The 16,327-nt window shown below is 49.4% G+C and overlaps 2 protein-coding genes across 9 annotated transcripts in view; one reads left to right on the plus strand and one right to left on the minus strand.

Annotated features, from left to right (window-relative positions):
• Window positions 1–1,240, plus strand: part of LOC122394573 (probable phosphorylase b kinase regulatory subunit beta) — a 43,139-nt gene extending 41,899 nt beyond the window's left edge. For all 8 annotated transcript variants that reach the window (XM_043391550.1, XM_043391551.1, XM_043391558.1 and 5 more), the window contains one exon: window positions 680–1,240. In XM_043391550.1, the coding sequence (XP_043247485.1) occupies window positions 680–841 (162 nt within the window). In that variant the 3' untranslated portion in view covers window positions 842–1,240. The remainder of the gene's footprint in view (window positions 1–679) is intronic.
• Window positions 1,234–16,066, minus strand: LOC122394574 (phospholipase A2 hemilipin-like). The gene is made up of 6 exons (XM_043391560.1): window positions 15,779–16,066; window positions 15,208–15,322; window positions 2,811–2,914; window positions 2,451–2,610; window positions 1,999–2,136; window positions 1,234–1,777 (listed from the first exon to the last, which is right to left on the minus strand). The coding sequence occupies exons 1-6, from the start codon at window positions 15,810–15,812 to the stop codon at window positions 1,549–1,551; spliced, it is 780 nt and encodes a 259-aa protein (XP_043247495.1). The 5' UTR covers window positions 15,813–16,066; the 3' UTR covers window positions 1,234–1,548.
• Window positions 16,067–16,327: the final 261 nt, after the last annotated feature.

Raw genomic sequence — 16,327 nt, forward strand, 5'->3', positions numbered from 1 at the left:
ACCTAGTCTGAACCCACATGTATGATATTAACCATACCGTAGATCAGTTCGATCTACGACAGTCGAGCCAATCAGGGATGTTTGTAGCTGACTTACTGCGTGTCTGTGTACAGAGTGTCAGTATTGTGTGTTTTTGGGCCAGACCCGGGCCAGTACCCCGTCGTGCCATTCATGACAATCTTTGCCATCCCCGTTAGTAATTCCCTCACCTATAGCCCGATCAAGTAAGCGCGCAGCCCGTCCGCCCGGTGAATCTCAGCTGTGTTGCGGGGTGCTTTGTCTGCCGCGACAGTACGCCCATCCCGTACTAATGACCGTGTGATAGAGCCTCGTCACTTAGCCCCGGTCATTTCCGCTTCCTCTCCCCTAACTGACTGGCGGTTTACGGTGGTCACGGTACATCTAATTGACGCGTGAACCCGCGAGTTGCCACTAGCGCGCCCGGCCGCCGGTCTGATGGGTGGCATACTGTATAACCTCTCTTTACACTTTGTCCTGTCCTCTCGACTCACTTCCCTGCTCTGTGTTTCAGCTAACCGTCGAGACGATCCTGATCTATCCCCGCCTCTTATCACCTCCCTGTCCCCTCCCCGCCCCCTATTACCTCCCTGCCCTCTCCCTGTCTCTATCTCACCCTGTCTCCTGTCCTCTGCCCTCACTGTCCTGCTCTGTGTTCCAGCTAACCGTCGAGACCATCCTGAGCTACCCCCCTCCGAGCCTGCCTAGTTCCGATTCTCCGGAGCCGCCGGAGCTGCCGGCCACCCAGTCCTCGTCCTCCTGGCCGGGAGGAATCCTCACGGAGTTCCTCGGCACTGTCCTCTCGGAGGACGGCACCACCTGAGAGGTAATGGGACGGCCAGAGAGTCCTCCCTTATGGAGTCCTCGTGGAGTCCTCTCTACTCCCCTGTCCTCTTTCTTTAGCTGTGCGTGTCAGTGGAAGGATAGTAGATACAATACTGCTTGCCATTATCCCAGTTTTTTGTATTACTGCGCCTGTGCTGACGAATCATGGAACTGATTGTGGTGGGCGGAAGGAAACTGCTATAACTGTCACTGATGCATTGCTCTGTCGTGTTACTTATAGCACATGACCCTGTGTAGTGTGTATATTGGAACTACGATGAGCTGAAAACTATCAGAAAATGTACGGATGCATCCCAGCGCAGGATTTGTGCACGGAGCTGCATTGTCGCTTCCGTACCGGACTGTTCTGCAATACATATGTGTTACAAATCGGGTACGCAATGTCTTATTCTTCTTCCTTATTCCGATTCATCCGCCGCAAGATAGCGAACGAAGCGTATAGGATCGTTGGAATTTAACCATATGGCGCGCTGAAGCGATGATCTTACCAACATTCGTCATAGTTACTTTTTACATTGTTTCAGACACGTTCATATCAGTATCGTGTAAAATCTGTCTGATTTATTGTGAACTAAAACACAGTCGGACCCACAGTCCACTCCACACCCATCCTCTACCAAATGCCCCGGCCCCGCGGTGTCGGTCTCGCCGTGTGAACTCCGCTGTCCGCCCGCTATAGTCCAACTACCTCCCCGCAGTGAATACACCAAGTGCCCTGGCGGCCAGCGCCTCGGCCCGGTCTGCCATCGCCTCTTCATTGGGTGGCTCGGGAAACTGACCGGCCAGCGGCTGGCGGACGAACCGCAGACGCACAGCCCGCTGAGGAGACCGGTCCCGGGTCTGGTCCTGGTCCTGGTCCTCGGAGGGTTCTTGGTCTTTGGCCTGATTCTGTTCCTCACGAGTTTCCTCACGCCTGTAGCATAAGGTGCTGGTCAGCTGCGCGAGTTAAAAGCTTGTGCTAGATTGTTTATAAATATACACTAAATTAAATCGGTCTAATGAGTATTTCAGCTGGAATATGACTATGAGCAGGTGCAAACATAACAGTTCCTTCTCTCGTCCCTACACTCAAACAAAGTCCTGCCTCTGGCCTTTCGCGCCCACTATTTATAGACATTTGTGAACCGTACGTACCTCTCACTTCGTGTAGTGCTGCTCTCGATACAGTCTGGCTCCAGAAGGTTGAAGTAGAGCTCTCCCACTAGTTGTGAATGCACCGTGGCAGCCTTGACCAGACAGTGGAAAAACGCTGCGTCACATTCACAGTCAGATCTGAAAACAAACGTCTGGTCAGTTAGGTATATGGGCCAATGCACGGATGAAACGGCGTCGGATAACATGAAATGCTAATGCGACATGGTTACAAATATAACGTAATCCTTTTCCATTGTTTCTTACGAGGATTTTAGCAATAAACCACGGTGACCAAACACGGTATATTGGCAACAACCGTGATGATTACGAAAGCGGTATGGCCGGTCAGGACTAGATGTTAAACAAACAAACAAGTAAATACTAATCTTCAGTCAAATTCCGTCAGCCTTCCGTCCAAGCCATCATTGACCCCCTCCCCCGCCCCCACTGACCGTGTAAAGTGCCCGGTGTTGGTGACACCGCCTCGCGCCTCGCCAGCTTCCAGCGACACCGGACAGTGGTCGTGCTGCCGACAGCAGAGGTCGGTGGCTCGGGCCGACCCCAGGTCGTCGTAGCTGGTGGCACTGGTGCCGGCGCCGCACCATTTGGTGTCTGCGGAGGGAATGTGGGCAATAATCCATCTATACCTTATGTTTCGTTCGAATGAATATTATAATCTGAGGCTGAGCAGATTGAAGGCTTGTTGTGGGAGTTGTTCGCTACAGGATTGGTAACATGATTGAGATAGGCTGAAAGGGTGCCATATCAGTAAAGAGATGGATTCGTTATCAGTCTTATGATGGAATGTTTACCCGGCATTTTCGCGGTGCCGTCGGCTAAGATGTCTGTCCAGCTGTCGTCTGTGGACCGTTTGGTCCTCCTCGCCGGTCCACACAGCACGGTCCGGCCGGAGAACCTGCCACAGGAGATGTCCGTCAAGACAGCCCATATTCAGCCCAGATTCAGCCCGGATTCAGCCCAGATTCGGGACACCTCCGATCAAGCTGAAACTCGCACACAATGTAGGCCATGACATGCCCAATTCACAGTCCAAGTCATTCGGTGGCACTCCCAGCCGTTTGACCTACAGAGGTCAGCAAAGGTCACGTGGCCCAAATTTGCACAGCAGATTGTGGCCCACCCAGTAGAGCTAGAGCGCTAAAAATGGCACCAATCGACTCGCCAGCATCTAATCTTACTTTCCCAACACTCATTTGACCTCTCAAGGTCATGCGATGACCTAAGGTCATTTGTGGGCTATGTCGAAAATACACTTGCACAGCAGTTTTCGAGTAGATGGATTGACCGAATTCCAAATCAAAGCACATCATCGGGTAGCCCATAGGCCGTAGTAACTTTCCTTAAGAACCGCTTTTCGATATGTGACCCCGTTTGACCTTGGCAGGTCAAAATGTGCAAATAAACGACACTCAATACGTCGCAGCCCGGATTCAGCCCAGATTCGGGACACCTCCGATCAAGCTGAAACTCGCACACAATGTAGGCCATGACATGCCCAATTCACAGTCTAAGTCATTCGGTGGCACTCCCAGCCGTTTGACCTACAGAGGTCAGCAAAGGTCACGTGGCCCAAATTTGCACAGCAGATTGTGGCCCACCCAGTAGAGCTAGAGCGCTAAAAATGGCACCAATCGACTCGCCAGCATCTAATCTTACTTTCCCAACACTCATTTGACCTCTCAAGGTCATGCGATGACCTAAGGTCATTTGTGGGCTATGTCGAAAATACACTTGCACAGCAGTTTTCGAGTAGATGGATTGACCGAATTCCAAATCAAAGCACATCATCGGGTAGCCCATAGGCCGTAGTAACTTTACTTAAAAACCGCTTTTCGATATGTGACCCCGTTTGACCTTGGCAGGTCAAAATGTGCAAATAAACGACACTCAATACGTCGCAGCCCGGATTCAGCCCAGATTCGGGACACCTCCGATCAAGCTGAAACACGCACACAATGTAGGCCATGACATGCCCAATTCACAGTCCAAGTCATTCGGTGGCACTCCCAGCCGTTTGACCTACAGAGGTCAGCAAAGGTCACGTGGCCCAAATTTGCACAGCAGATTGTGGCCCACCCAGTAGAGCTAGAGCGCTAAAAATGGCACCAATCGACTCGCCAGCATCTAATCTTACTTTCCCAACACTCATTTGACCTCTCAAGGTCATGCGATGACCTAAGGTCATTTGTGGGCTATGTCGAAAATACACTTGCACAGCAGTTTTCGAGTAGATGGATTGACCGAATTCCAAATCAAAGCACATCATCGGGTAGCCCATAGGCCGTAGTAACTTTCCTTAAAAACCGCTTTTCGATATGTGACCCCGTTTGACCTTGGCAGGTCAAAATGTGCAAATAAACGACACTCAATACGTCGCAGCCCGGATTCAGCCCAGATTCGGGACACCTCCGATCAAGCTGAAACTCGCACACAATGTAGGCAATGACATGCCCAATTCACAGTCCCAGTCATTCGGTGGCACTCCCAGCCGTTTGACCTACAGAGGTCAGCAAAGGTCACGTGGCCCAAATTTGCACAGCAGATTGTGGCCCACCCAGTAGAGCTAGAGCGCTAAAAATGGCACCAATCGACTCGCCAGCATCTAATCTTACTTTGCCAATACTCATTTGACCTCTCAAGGTCATGCGATGGCCTAAGGTCATTTGTAGGCTATGTCGAAAATACACTTGCACAGCAGTTTTCGAGTAGATGGATTGACCGAATTCCAAATCAAAGCACATCATCGGGTAGCCCATAGGCTGTAGTAACTTTCCTAAAAAACTGCTTTTCGATATGTGACCCCGTTTGACCTCGGCAGGTCAAAATGTGCAAATAAACGACACTCAATACGTCGCAGCCCGGATTCAGCCCAGATTCGGGACACCTCCGATCAAGCTGAAACTCGCACACAATGTAGGCCATGACATGCCCAATTCACAGTCCAAGTCATTCGGTGGCACTCCCAGCCGTTTGACCTACAGAGGTCAGCAAAGGTCACGTGGCCCAAATTTGCACAGCAGATTGTGGCCCACCCAGTAGAGCTAGAGCGCTAAAAATGGCACCAATCGACTCGCCAGCATCTAATCTTACTTTCCCAACACTCATTTGACCTCTCAAGGTCATGCGATGACCTAAGGTCATTTGTGGGCTATGTCGAAAATACACTTGCACAGCAGTTTTCGAGTAGATGGATTGACCGAATTCCAAATCAAAGCACATCATCGGGTAGCCCATAGGCCGTAGTAACTTTCCTTAAGAACCGCTTTTCGATATGTGACCCCGTTTGACCTTGGCAGGTCAAAATGTGCAAATAAACGACACTCAATACGTCGCAGCCCGGATTCAGCCCAGATTCGGGACACCTCCGATCAAGCTGAAACTCGCACACAATGTAGGCCATGACATGCCCAATTCACAGTCTAAGTCATTCGGTGGCACTCCCAGCCGTTTGACCTACAGAGGTCAGCAAAGGTCACGTGGCCCAAATTTGCACAGCAGATTGTGGCCCACCCAGTAGAGCTAGAGCGCTAAAAATGGCACCAATCGACTCGCCAGCATCTAATCTTACTTTCCCAACACTCATTTGACCTCTCAAGGTCATGCGATGACCTAAGGTCATTTGTGGGCTATGTCGAAAATACACTTGCACAGCAGTTTTCGAGTAGATGGATTGACCGAATTCCAAATCAAAGCACATCATCGGGTAGCCCATAGGCCGTAGTAACTTTACTTAAAAACCGCTTTTCGATATGTGACCCCGTTTGACCTTGGCAGGTCAAAATGTGCAAATAAACGACACTCAATACGTCGCAGCCCGGATTCAGCCCAGATTCGGGACACCTCCGATCAAGCTGAAACACGCACACAATGTAGGCCATGACATGCCCAATTCACAGTCCAAGTCATTCGGTGGCACTCCCAGCCGTTTGACCTACAGAGGTCAGCAAAGGTCACGTGGCCCAAATTTGCACAGCAGATTGTGGCCCACCCAGTAGAGCTAGAGCGCTAAAAATGGCACCAATCGACTCGCCAGCATCTAATCTTACTTTCCCAACACTCATTTGACCTCTCAAGGTCATGCGATGACCTAAGGTCATTTGTGGGCTATGTCGAAAATACACTTGCACAGCAGTTTTCCAGTAGATGGATTGACCGAATTCCAAATCAAAGCACATCATCGGGTAGCCCATAGGCCGTAGTAACTTTCCTTAAAAACCGCTTTTCGATATGTGACCCCGTTTGACCTTGGCAGGTCAAAATGTGCAAATAAACGACACTCAATACGTCGCAGCCCGGATTCAGCCCAGATTCGGGACACCTCCGATCAAGCTGAAACTCGCACACAATGTAGGCAATGACATGCCCAATTCACAGTCCCAGTCATTCGGTGGCACTCCCAGCCGTTTGACCTACAGAGGTCAGCAAAGGTCACGTGGCCCAAATTTGCACAGCAGATTGTGGCCCACCCAGTAGAGCTAGAGCGCTAAAAATGGCACCAATCGACTCGCCAGCATCTAATCTTACTTTGCCAATACTCATTTGACCTCTCAAGGTCATGCGATGGCCTAAGGTCATTTGTAGGCTATGTCGAAAATACACTTGCACAGCAGTTTTCGAGTAGATGGATTGACCGAATTCCAAATCAAAGCACATCATCGGGTAGCCCATAGGCTGTAGTAACTTTCCTAAAAAACTGCTTTTCGATATGTGACCCCGTTTGACCTCGGCAGGTCAAAATGTGCAAATAAACGACACTCAATACGTCGCAGCCCGGATTCAGCCCAGATTCGGGACACCTCCGATCAAGCTGAAACTCGCACACAATGTAGGCCATGACATGCCCAATTCACAGTCCAAGTCATTCGGTGGCACTCCCTGCCGTTTGACCTACAGAGGTCAGCAAAGGTCACGTGGCCCAAATTTGCACAGCAGATTGTGGCCCACCCAGTAGAGCTAGAGCGCTAAAAATGGCACCAATCGACTCGCCAGCATCTAATCTTACTTTCCCAACACGCATTTGACCTCTCAAGGTCATGTGATGACCTAAGGTCATTTGTGGGCTATGTCGAAAATACACTTGCACAGCAGTTTTCGAGTAGATGGATTGACCGAATTCCAAATCAAAGCACATCATCGGGTAGCCCATAGGCCGTAGTAACTTTCCTTAAAAACCGCTTTTCGATATGTGACCCCGTTTGACCTTGGCAGGTCAAAATGTGCAAATAAACGACACTCAATACGTCGCAGCCCGGATTCAGCCCAGATTCGGGACACCTCCGATCAAGCTGAAACTCGCACACAATGTAGGCCATGACATGCCTACATGCCTAGGCTGAATTAATAAAGTGTTGTCAAAAAAATTTACGAAAAGCAAAGCGACCCTCACGATAATGACGTCAATGGATCTACAGCACAGGGTGATCCGAACTCAAACAAATTCCAAGCGTGGAAAAACACTGAATTCATAAAAGTAAGTAGGGGAGAGTGGGGTGGGTTGTATCAGTTTTTACTCCGAGACCCATAACCTCGTAACTATCCGTGATAAACTCATTATTTCCATACTATCTCCTTCCTTGATTCTTCTGCTTTTTCGTGCCAAGTAACTTTTCCGTTACCTCTACCAGTTTTTCTTCTACGGGCTGCCGAATAGAACAATGTTTTCGATACAACTTGCCCCATGGCTTGGGTGAGTTGTATCACATGGTGGAGTAATTTGTATCACTATTTCCCGTTTCAGGGTGTGTGCTTGCTACTGGCTTTGAACATAACAACAACATTAAATGGGGTTAATACAATGTATATGCTCCAAGGCTTCACTTTTATTAGACCAAACTTAGGTCAATGCAATCCGAACGAAACATCGAAACGTTAAACGAACGAAATATCAACAGACTAGACGCAAAAGTGGCCCGTTAAGAGCAAAGAAGCCAACACATTGTGCCGAAATGAAACGAGTATTGACTAGCTATAGCTAGTCAATACTCGTTTGTAGATATATCTACAAACGCGAGCCAGGGCTTAGCTTTCGCGATCAAAAGCAACATACCCATACATACATACATACATACATACCTACATGTTACAACATACCCCACCCGGCTCTGATACAACATGTACCTCGCCGCCATCTTGGAAAAAACATCCTCGTGCTAAAAAACAGCGGACAGCTGGAGAAATCCATTTTCACTCACGCAGCCTTAGAACCTACCCTCACCACCGCTACAGAGATCTTTCAAATTCGTGCACATCTAAATGCCCAAAACACACATTTTCTTGCAACTTATTTTTTTAGAATGACATTAAAAAAACATAAAATCGGCTCTCACCTCGAGACGCGTCCACCCAGCCACACGACAAAACAGGGAAAGATTGCGCCCGGAAAACCTCGTCGGCTGGTCGTGTCACGAGCGCCATTTATTGGATAAGTTTGGCACAATTCGCCCTGATACAACTTGGACATGATACAACTCTCCCCGCTCTCCCCTACAGGGAAAATAAAATGCTAAAAAAAACACGATTTAACCCAAATAGAAACCCCAATAAGATATAAAGGCAACGAAAATCAAGGCTTATTTGGGCCACGTGAACTTTGCTGACCTCTGTAGGTCAAACGGCTGGGAGTGCCACCGAATGACTTGGACTGTGAATTGGGCATGTCATGGCCTACATTGTGTGCGAGTTTCAGCTTGATCGGAGGTGTCCCGAATCTGGGCTGAATCCGGGCTGCGACGTATTGAGTGTCGTTTATTTGCACATTTTGACCTGCCAAGGTCAAACGGGGTCACATATCGAAAAGCGGTTTTTAAGGAAAGTTACTACGGCCTATGGGCTACCCGATGATGTGCTTTGATTTGGAATTCGGTCAATCCATCTACTCGAAAACTGCTCTGCAAGTGTATTTTCGACATAGCTCACAAATGACCTTAGGCCATCGCATGACCTTGAGAGGTCAAATGAGTGTTGGGAAAGTAAGATTAGATGCTGGCGAGTCGATTGGTGCCATTTTTAGCGCTCTAGCTCTACTGGGTGGGCCACAATCTGCTGTGCAAATTTGGGCAACGTGACCTTTGCTGACCTCTGTAGGTCAAACGGCTGGGAGTGCCACCGAATGACTTGGACTGTGAATTGGGCATGTCATGGCCTACATTGTGTGCGAGTTTCAGCTTGATCGGAGGTGTCCCGAATCTGGGCTGAATCCGGGCTGCGACGTATTGAGTGTCGTTTATTTGCACATTTTGACCTGCCAAGGTCAAACAGGGTCACATATCGAAAAGCGGTTTTTAAGGAAAGTTACTTCGGCCTATGGGCTACCCGATGATGTGCTTTGATTTGGAATTCGGTCAATCCATCTACTCGAAAACTGCTGTGCAAGTGTATTTTCGACATAGCCCACAAATGACCTTAGGTCATCGCATGACCTTGAGAGGTCAAATGAGTGTTGAGAAAGTAAGATTAGATGCTGTCGAGTCGATTGGTGCCATTTTTAGCTTTCTAGCTCTACTGGGTGGGCCACAATCTGCTGTGCAAGTTTGGGCCACGTGACCTTTGCTGACCTCTGTAGGTCAAACGGCTGGGAGTGCCACCGAATGACTTGGACTGTGGATTGGGCATGTCATGGCCTACATTGTGTGCGAGTTTCAGCTTGATCGGAGGTGTCCCGAATCTGGGCTGAATCCGGGCTGCGACGTATTGAGTGTCGTTTATTTGCACATTTTGACCTGCCAAGGTCAAACGGGGTCACATATCGAAAAGCGGTTTTACGGAAAGTTACTACGGTCTATGGGCTACCCGATGATGTGCTTTGATTTGGAATTCGGTCAATCCATCTACTCGAAAACTGCTGTGCAAGTGTATTTTCGACATAGCCCACAAATGACCTTAGGTCATCGCATGACCTTGAGAGGTCAAATGCGTGTTGGGAAAGTAAGATTAGATGCCGGCGAGTCGATTGGTGCCATTTTTAGCGCTCTAGCTCTACTGGGTGGGCCACAATCTGCTGTGCAAATTTGGGCCACGTGACCTTTGCTGACCTCTGTAGGTCAAACGGCTGGGAGTGCCACCGAATGACTTGGACTGTGAATTGAGCATGTCATGGCCTACATTGTGTGCGAGTTTTAGCTTGATCGGAGGTGTCCCGAATCTGGGCTGAATCCGGGCTGCGACGTATTGAGTGTCGTTTATTTCCACATTTTGACCTGCCAAGGTCAAACGGGGTCACATATCGAAAAGCGGTTCTTAAGGAAAGTTACTACGGCCTATGGGCTACCCGATGATGTGCTTTGATTTGGAATTCGGTCAATCCATTTACTCGAAAACTGCTGTGCAAGTGTATTTTCGACATAGCCCACAAATGACCTTAGGTCATCGCATGACCTTAAGAGGTCAAATGCGTGTTGGGAAAGTAAGATTAGATGCTGGCGAGTCGATTGGTGCCATTTTTAGCGCTCTAGCTCTACTGGGTGGGCCACAATCTGCTGTGCAAATTTGGGCCACGTGACCTTTGCTGACCTCTGTAGGTCAAACGGCTGGGAGTGCCACCGAATGACTTAGACTGTGAATTGGGCATGTCATGGCCTACATTGTGTGCGAGTTTCAGCTTGATCGGAGGTGTCCCGAATCTGGGCTGAATCCGGGCTGCGACGTATTGAGTGTCGTTTATTTGCACATTTTGACCTGCCAAGGTCAAACGGGGTCACATATCGAAAAGCGGTTCTTAAGGAAAGTTACTACGGCCTATGGGCTACCCGATGATGTGCTTTGATTTGGAATTCGGTCAATCCATTTACTCGAAAACTGCTGTGCAAGTGTATTTTCGACATAGCCCACAAATGACCTTAGGTCATCGCATGACCTTGAGAGGTCAAATGCGTGTTGGGAAAGTAAGATTAGATGCTGGCGAGTCGATTGGTGCCATTTTTAGCGCTCTAGCTCTACTGGGTGGGCCACAATCTGCTGTGCAAATTTGGGCCACGTGACCTTTGCTGACCTCTGTAGGTCAAACGGCTGGGAGTGCCACCGAATGACTTGGACTGTGAATTGGGCATGTCATGGCCTACATTGTGTGCGAGTTTCAGCTTGATCGGAGCTGTCCCGAATCTGGGCTGAATCCGGGCTGCGACGTATTGAGTGTCGTTTATTTGCACATTTTGACCTGCCAAGGTCAAACGGGGTCACATATCGAAAAGCGGTTTTTAAGGAAAGTTACTACGGCCTATGGGCTACCCGATGATGTGCTTTGATTTGGAATTCGGTCAATCCATCTACTCGAAAACTGCTGTGCAAGTGTATTTTCGACATAGCCCAGAAATGACCTTAGGTCATCGCATGACCTTGAGAGGTCAAATGAGTAATGGGAAAGTAAGATTAGATGCTGGCGAGTCGATTGGTGCCATTTTTAGCTTTCTAGCTCTACTGGGTGGGCCACAATCTGCTGTGCAAGTTTGGGCCACGTGACCTTTGCTGACCTCTGTAGGTCAAACGGCTGGGAGTGCCACCGAATGACTTGGACTGTGGATTGGGCATGTCATGGCCTACATTGTGTGCGAGTTTCAGCTTGATCGGAGGTGTCCCGAATCTGGGCTGAATCCGGGCTGCGACGTATTGAGTGTCGTTTATTTGCACATTTTGACCTGCCAAGGTCAAACGGGGTCACATATCGAAAAGCGGTTTTACGGAAAGTTACTACGGTCTATGGGCTACCCGATGATGTGCTTTGATTTGGAATTCGGTCAATCCATCTACTCGAAAACTGCTGTGCAAGTGTATTTTCGACATAGCCCACAAATGACCTTAGGTCATCGCATGACCTTGAGAGGTCAAATGCGTGTTGGGAAAGTAAGATTAGATGCTGGCGAGTCGATTGGTGCCATTTTTAGCGCTCTAGCTCTACTGGGTGGGCCACAATCTGCTGTGCAAATTTGGGCCACGTGACCTTTGCTGACCTCTGTAGGTCAAACGGCTGGGAGTGCCACCGAATGACTTGGACTGTGAATTGGGCATGTCATGGCCTACATTGTGTGCGAGTTTCAGCTTGATCGGAGGTGTCCCGAATCTGGGCTGAATCCGGGCTGCGACGCATTGAGTGTCGTTTATTTGCACATTTTGACCTGCCAAGGTCAAACGGGGTCACATATCGAAAAGCGGTTCTTAAGGAAAGTTACTACGGCCTATGGGCTACCCGATGATGTGCTTTGATTTGGAATTCGGTCAATCCATCTACTCGAAAACTGCTGTGCAAGTGTATTTTCGACATAGCCCACAAATGACCTTAGGTCATCGCATGACCTTGAGAGGTCAAATGCGTGTTGGGAAAGTAAGATTAGATGCTGGCGAGTCGATTGGTGCCATTTTTAGCGCTCTAGCTCTACTGGGTGGGCCACAATCTGCTGTGCAAATTTGGGCCACGTGACCTTTGCTGACCTCTGTAGGTCAAACGGCTGGGAGTGCCACCGAATGACTTGGACTGTGAATTGGGCATGTCATGGCCTACATTGTGTGCGAGTTTCAGCTTGATCGGAGGTGTCCCGAATCTGGGCTGAATCCGGGCTGCGACGTATTGAGTGTCGTTTATTTGCACATTTTGACCTGCCAAGGTCAAACGGGGTCACATATCGAAAAGCGGTTCTTAAGGAAAGTTACTACGGCCTATGGGCTACCCGATGATGTGCTTTGATTTGGAATTCGGTCAATCCATCTACTCGAAAACTGCTGTGCAAGTGTATTTTCGACATAGCCCACAAATGACCTTAGGTCATCGCATGACCTTGAGAGGTCAAATGCGTGTTGGGAAAGTAAGATTAGATGCTGGCGAGTCGATTGGTGCCATTTTTAGCGCTCTAGCTCTACTGGGTGGGCCACAATCTGCTGTGCAAATTTGGGCCACGTGACCTTTGCTGACCTCTGTAGGTCAAACGGCTGGGAGTGCCACCGAATGACTTGGACTGTGAATTGGGCATGTCATGGCCTACATTGTGTGCGAGTTTCAGCTTGATCGGAGCTGTCCCGAATCTGGGCTGAATCCGGGCTGCGACGTATTGAGTGTCGTTTATTTGCACATTTTGACCTGCCAAGGTCAAACGGGGTCACATATCGAAAAGCGGTTTTTAAGGAAAGTTACTACGGCCTATGGGCTACCCGATGATGTGCTTTGATTTGGAATTTGGTCAATCCATCTACTCGAAAACTGCTGTGCAAGTGTATTTTCGACATAGCCCACAAATGACCTTAGGTCATCGCATGACCTTGAGAGGTCAAATGCGTGTTGGGAAAGTAAGATTAGATGCTGGCGAGTCGATTGGTGCCATTTTTAGCGCTCTAGCTCTACTGGGTGGGCCACAATCTGCTGTGCAAATTTGGGCCACGTGACCTTTGCTGACCTCTGTAGGTCAAACGGCTGGGAGTGCCACCGAATGACTTAGACTGTGAATTGGGCATGTCATGGCCTACATTGTGTGCGAGTTTCAGCTTGATCGGAGGTGTCCCGAATCTGGGCTGAATCCGGGCTGCGACGTATTGAGTGTCGTTTATTTGCACATTTTGACCTGCCAAGGTCAAACGGGGTCACATATCGAAAAGCGGTTCTTAAGGAAAGTTACTACGGCCTATGGGCTACCCGATGATGTGCTTTGATTTGGAATTCGGTCAATCCATTTACTCGAAAACTGCTGTGCAAGTGTATTTTCGACATAGCCCACAAATGACCTTAGGTCATCGCATGACCTTGAGAGGTCAAATGCGTGTTGGGAAAGTAAGATTAGATGCTGGCGAGTCGATTGGTGCCATTTTTAGCGCTCTAGCTCTACTGGGTGGGCCACAATCTGCTGTGCAAATTTGGGCCACGTGACCTTTGCTGACCTCTGTAGGTCAAACGGCTGGGAGTGCCACCGAATGACTTGGACTGTGAATTGGGCATGTCATGGCCTACATTGTGTGCGAGTTTCAGCTTGATCGGAGGTGTCCCGAATCTGGGCTGAATCCGGGCTGCGACGTATTGAGTGTCGTTTATTTGCACATTTTGACCTGCCAAGGTCAAACGGGGTCACATATCGAAAAGCGGTTCTTAAGGAAAGTTACTACGGCCTATGGGCTACCCGATGATGTGCTTTGATTTGGAATTCGGTCAATCCATTTACTCGAAAACTGCTGTGCAAGTGTATTTTCGACATAGCCCACAAATGACCTTAGGTCATCGCATGACCTTGAGAGGTCAAATGCGTGTTGGGAAAGTAAGATTAGATGCTGGCGAGTCGATTGGTGCCATTTTTAGCGCTCTAGCTCTACTGGGTGGGCCACAATCTGCTGTGCAAATTTGGGCCACGTGACCTTTGCTGACCTCTGTAGGTCAAACGGCTGGGAGTGCCACCGAATGACTTGGACTGTGAATTGGGCATGTCATGGCCTACATTGTGTGCGAGTTTCAGCTTGATCGGAGCTGTCCCGAATCTGGGCTGAATCCGGGCTGCGACGTATTGAGTGTCGTTTATTTGCACATTTTGACCTGCCAAGGTCAAACGGGGTCACATATCGAAAAGCGGTTCTTAAGGAAAGTTACTACGGCCTATGGGCTACCCGATGATGTGCTTTGATTTGGAATTCGGTCAATCCATCTACTCGAAAACTGCTGTGCAAGTGTATTTTCGACATAGCCCACAAATGACCTTAGGTCATCGCATGACCTTGAGAGGTCAAATGCGTGTTGGGAAAGTAAGATTAGATGCTGGCGAGTCGATTGGTGCCATTTTAGCGCTCTAGCTCTACTGGGTGGGCCACAATCTGCTGTGCAAATTTGGGCCACGTGACCTTTGCTGACCTCTGTAGGTCAAACGGCTGGGAGTGCCACCGAATGACTTGGACTGTGAATTGGGCATGTCATGGCCTACATTGTGTGCGAGTTTCAGCTTGATCGGAGGTGTCCCGAATCTGGGCTGAATCCGGGCTGAATCTGGGCTGAATATGGGCTGTCTTGACGGACATCCACAGGAGGTGCTACAGGTCAGACCCGGACTGATGTGCCGCAGGCTGTCACAAGTGACCCCTGTAATTTGACTCAGTAGTCAACTGCGTAGGCGCAGTTCACTGCTGAAATTTAATTGAGATTCGTCAAGCTATCTGCGTTGAATAAGGAAAACTTTGAAGTTTGTGTCGTACCGCTTGACAAAGATACTTACCAATGATTGCCCTTTTACGTACGTTTGACAGAACCTATGCAGGGCTGCTCGAGTGTGCTCATCTCGCTCGGAGCTGTTCAGCAGGCTGGGAGCAGCTGCCGCCGGTTGTAGCGGCTGCAACAGCTGCAGTGCCCCGACTGGAGACAGGGGACACGTCGGTGATTCGAACCGTGCTAAATGCCTCGCGATGGTGAACACGATGATATAACACCTGGTTATCAGCAGCACTTTGTAGCTGAGTTTCCATCAACCCGTACCGTGAACTCGGGCATATCCCAGCATTTGGCCATAGCGCACAATAAGCTATAATTGCCCGTCATTGACGTGGATGAGTTGACAATGTGACTGGGCGGGCGCTCTACGGGGCTGCATTCGATGTGCTACGTCAGTAGTGATTAGTGATTGCCGGCGTAGTACAACACTAGTCGACACAGTGATTGTCCACAGAGAGGCGAGTGGAAACTAGGAAAGAATGTTCAGTGATGACATCTCCTTTTGCTTTGGTAGAAAACGGTGAATACTTATTTATAAGAGGAAGGCAGCCGGCAGAGAAAATAGAGATGCAAGTGCGATCCATCGCCACTTCAACTTACACATTGATATGATCACCGCGAGACCACACCTCATGGTGTCTCCCCTGTGTGCTTAGGTCGCCGCCGTGACCTCAGCTGACCGGTCACCGTCCAACGACGACCACCGCTGCTGCCTTCCGCTCACCGTCTCACCGCTTTAGTATCTCACTGTCTCCCCGTCTCACTCTGGCATCTCACGTTATTTCACTCTAGTATCTCACAGTCTCACCTCACAATCTCACCCTCTCGGTCTCTCGCCGTTCTCCCGACCTACCCTCCCGTACCGTCCGGCTGCGGCTGTGTGCTACACCTGTGGCCCCACTGCGCGTACTACACTGATGTCTGCCCCGCCGCTCTGAACTCAGGGGGGATGGGGGGGGGGTGACAGTGTAATCCGGAACGCAACTCGCCGGCATTGACCTGGTCGCGGCCCGCCCAATCCGCCCTGTGTGTGCCCCGTCATTGAGTGGGTGGGGGTTGGGGGAACTAGCTGGTGATGAACTGATGACGGTCTGTCGGGTTCCTAAGCGAGGTTAGTTTTTAAACCCGGACCTTGACCGTATCACCGGG

The sequence above is a fragment of the Amphibalanus amphitrite genome, unplaced genomic scaffold (assembly GCF_019059575.1).
Source record: "Amphibalanus amphitrite isolate SeventyFive unplaced genomic scaffold, NRLGWU_Aamphi_draft 000600F_arrow, whole genome shotgun sequence".
Classification (NCBI taxonomy): Eukaryota; Metazoa; Arthropoda; class Thecostraca; order Balanomorpha; family Balanidae; genus Amphibalanus; species Amphibalanus amphitrite.

Excerpts from the sequence above, each read along its gene's own strand:
- LOC122394574 (XM_043391560.1), bottom strand. The coding sequence starts at position 15,812 with ATGAGGTGTGGTCTCGCGGTGATCATATCAATGT. Across the intron at positions 2,915-15,207 it reads CTGCATAGGTTCTGTCAAAC|GTTCTCCGGCCGGACCGTGC; the intron begins GTACGTAAAAGG and ends CTCCTGTGGCAG. Across the intron at positions 2,137-2,450 it reads AACACCGGGCACTTTACACG|ATCTGACTGTGAATGTGACG; the intron begins GTCAGTGGGGGC and ends GTTTGTTTTCAG.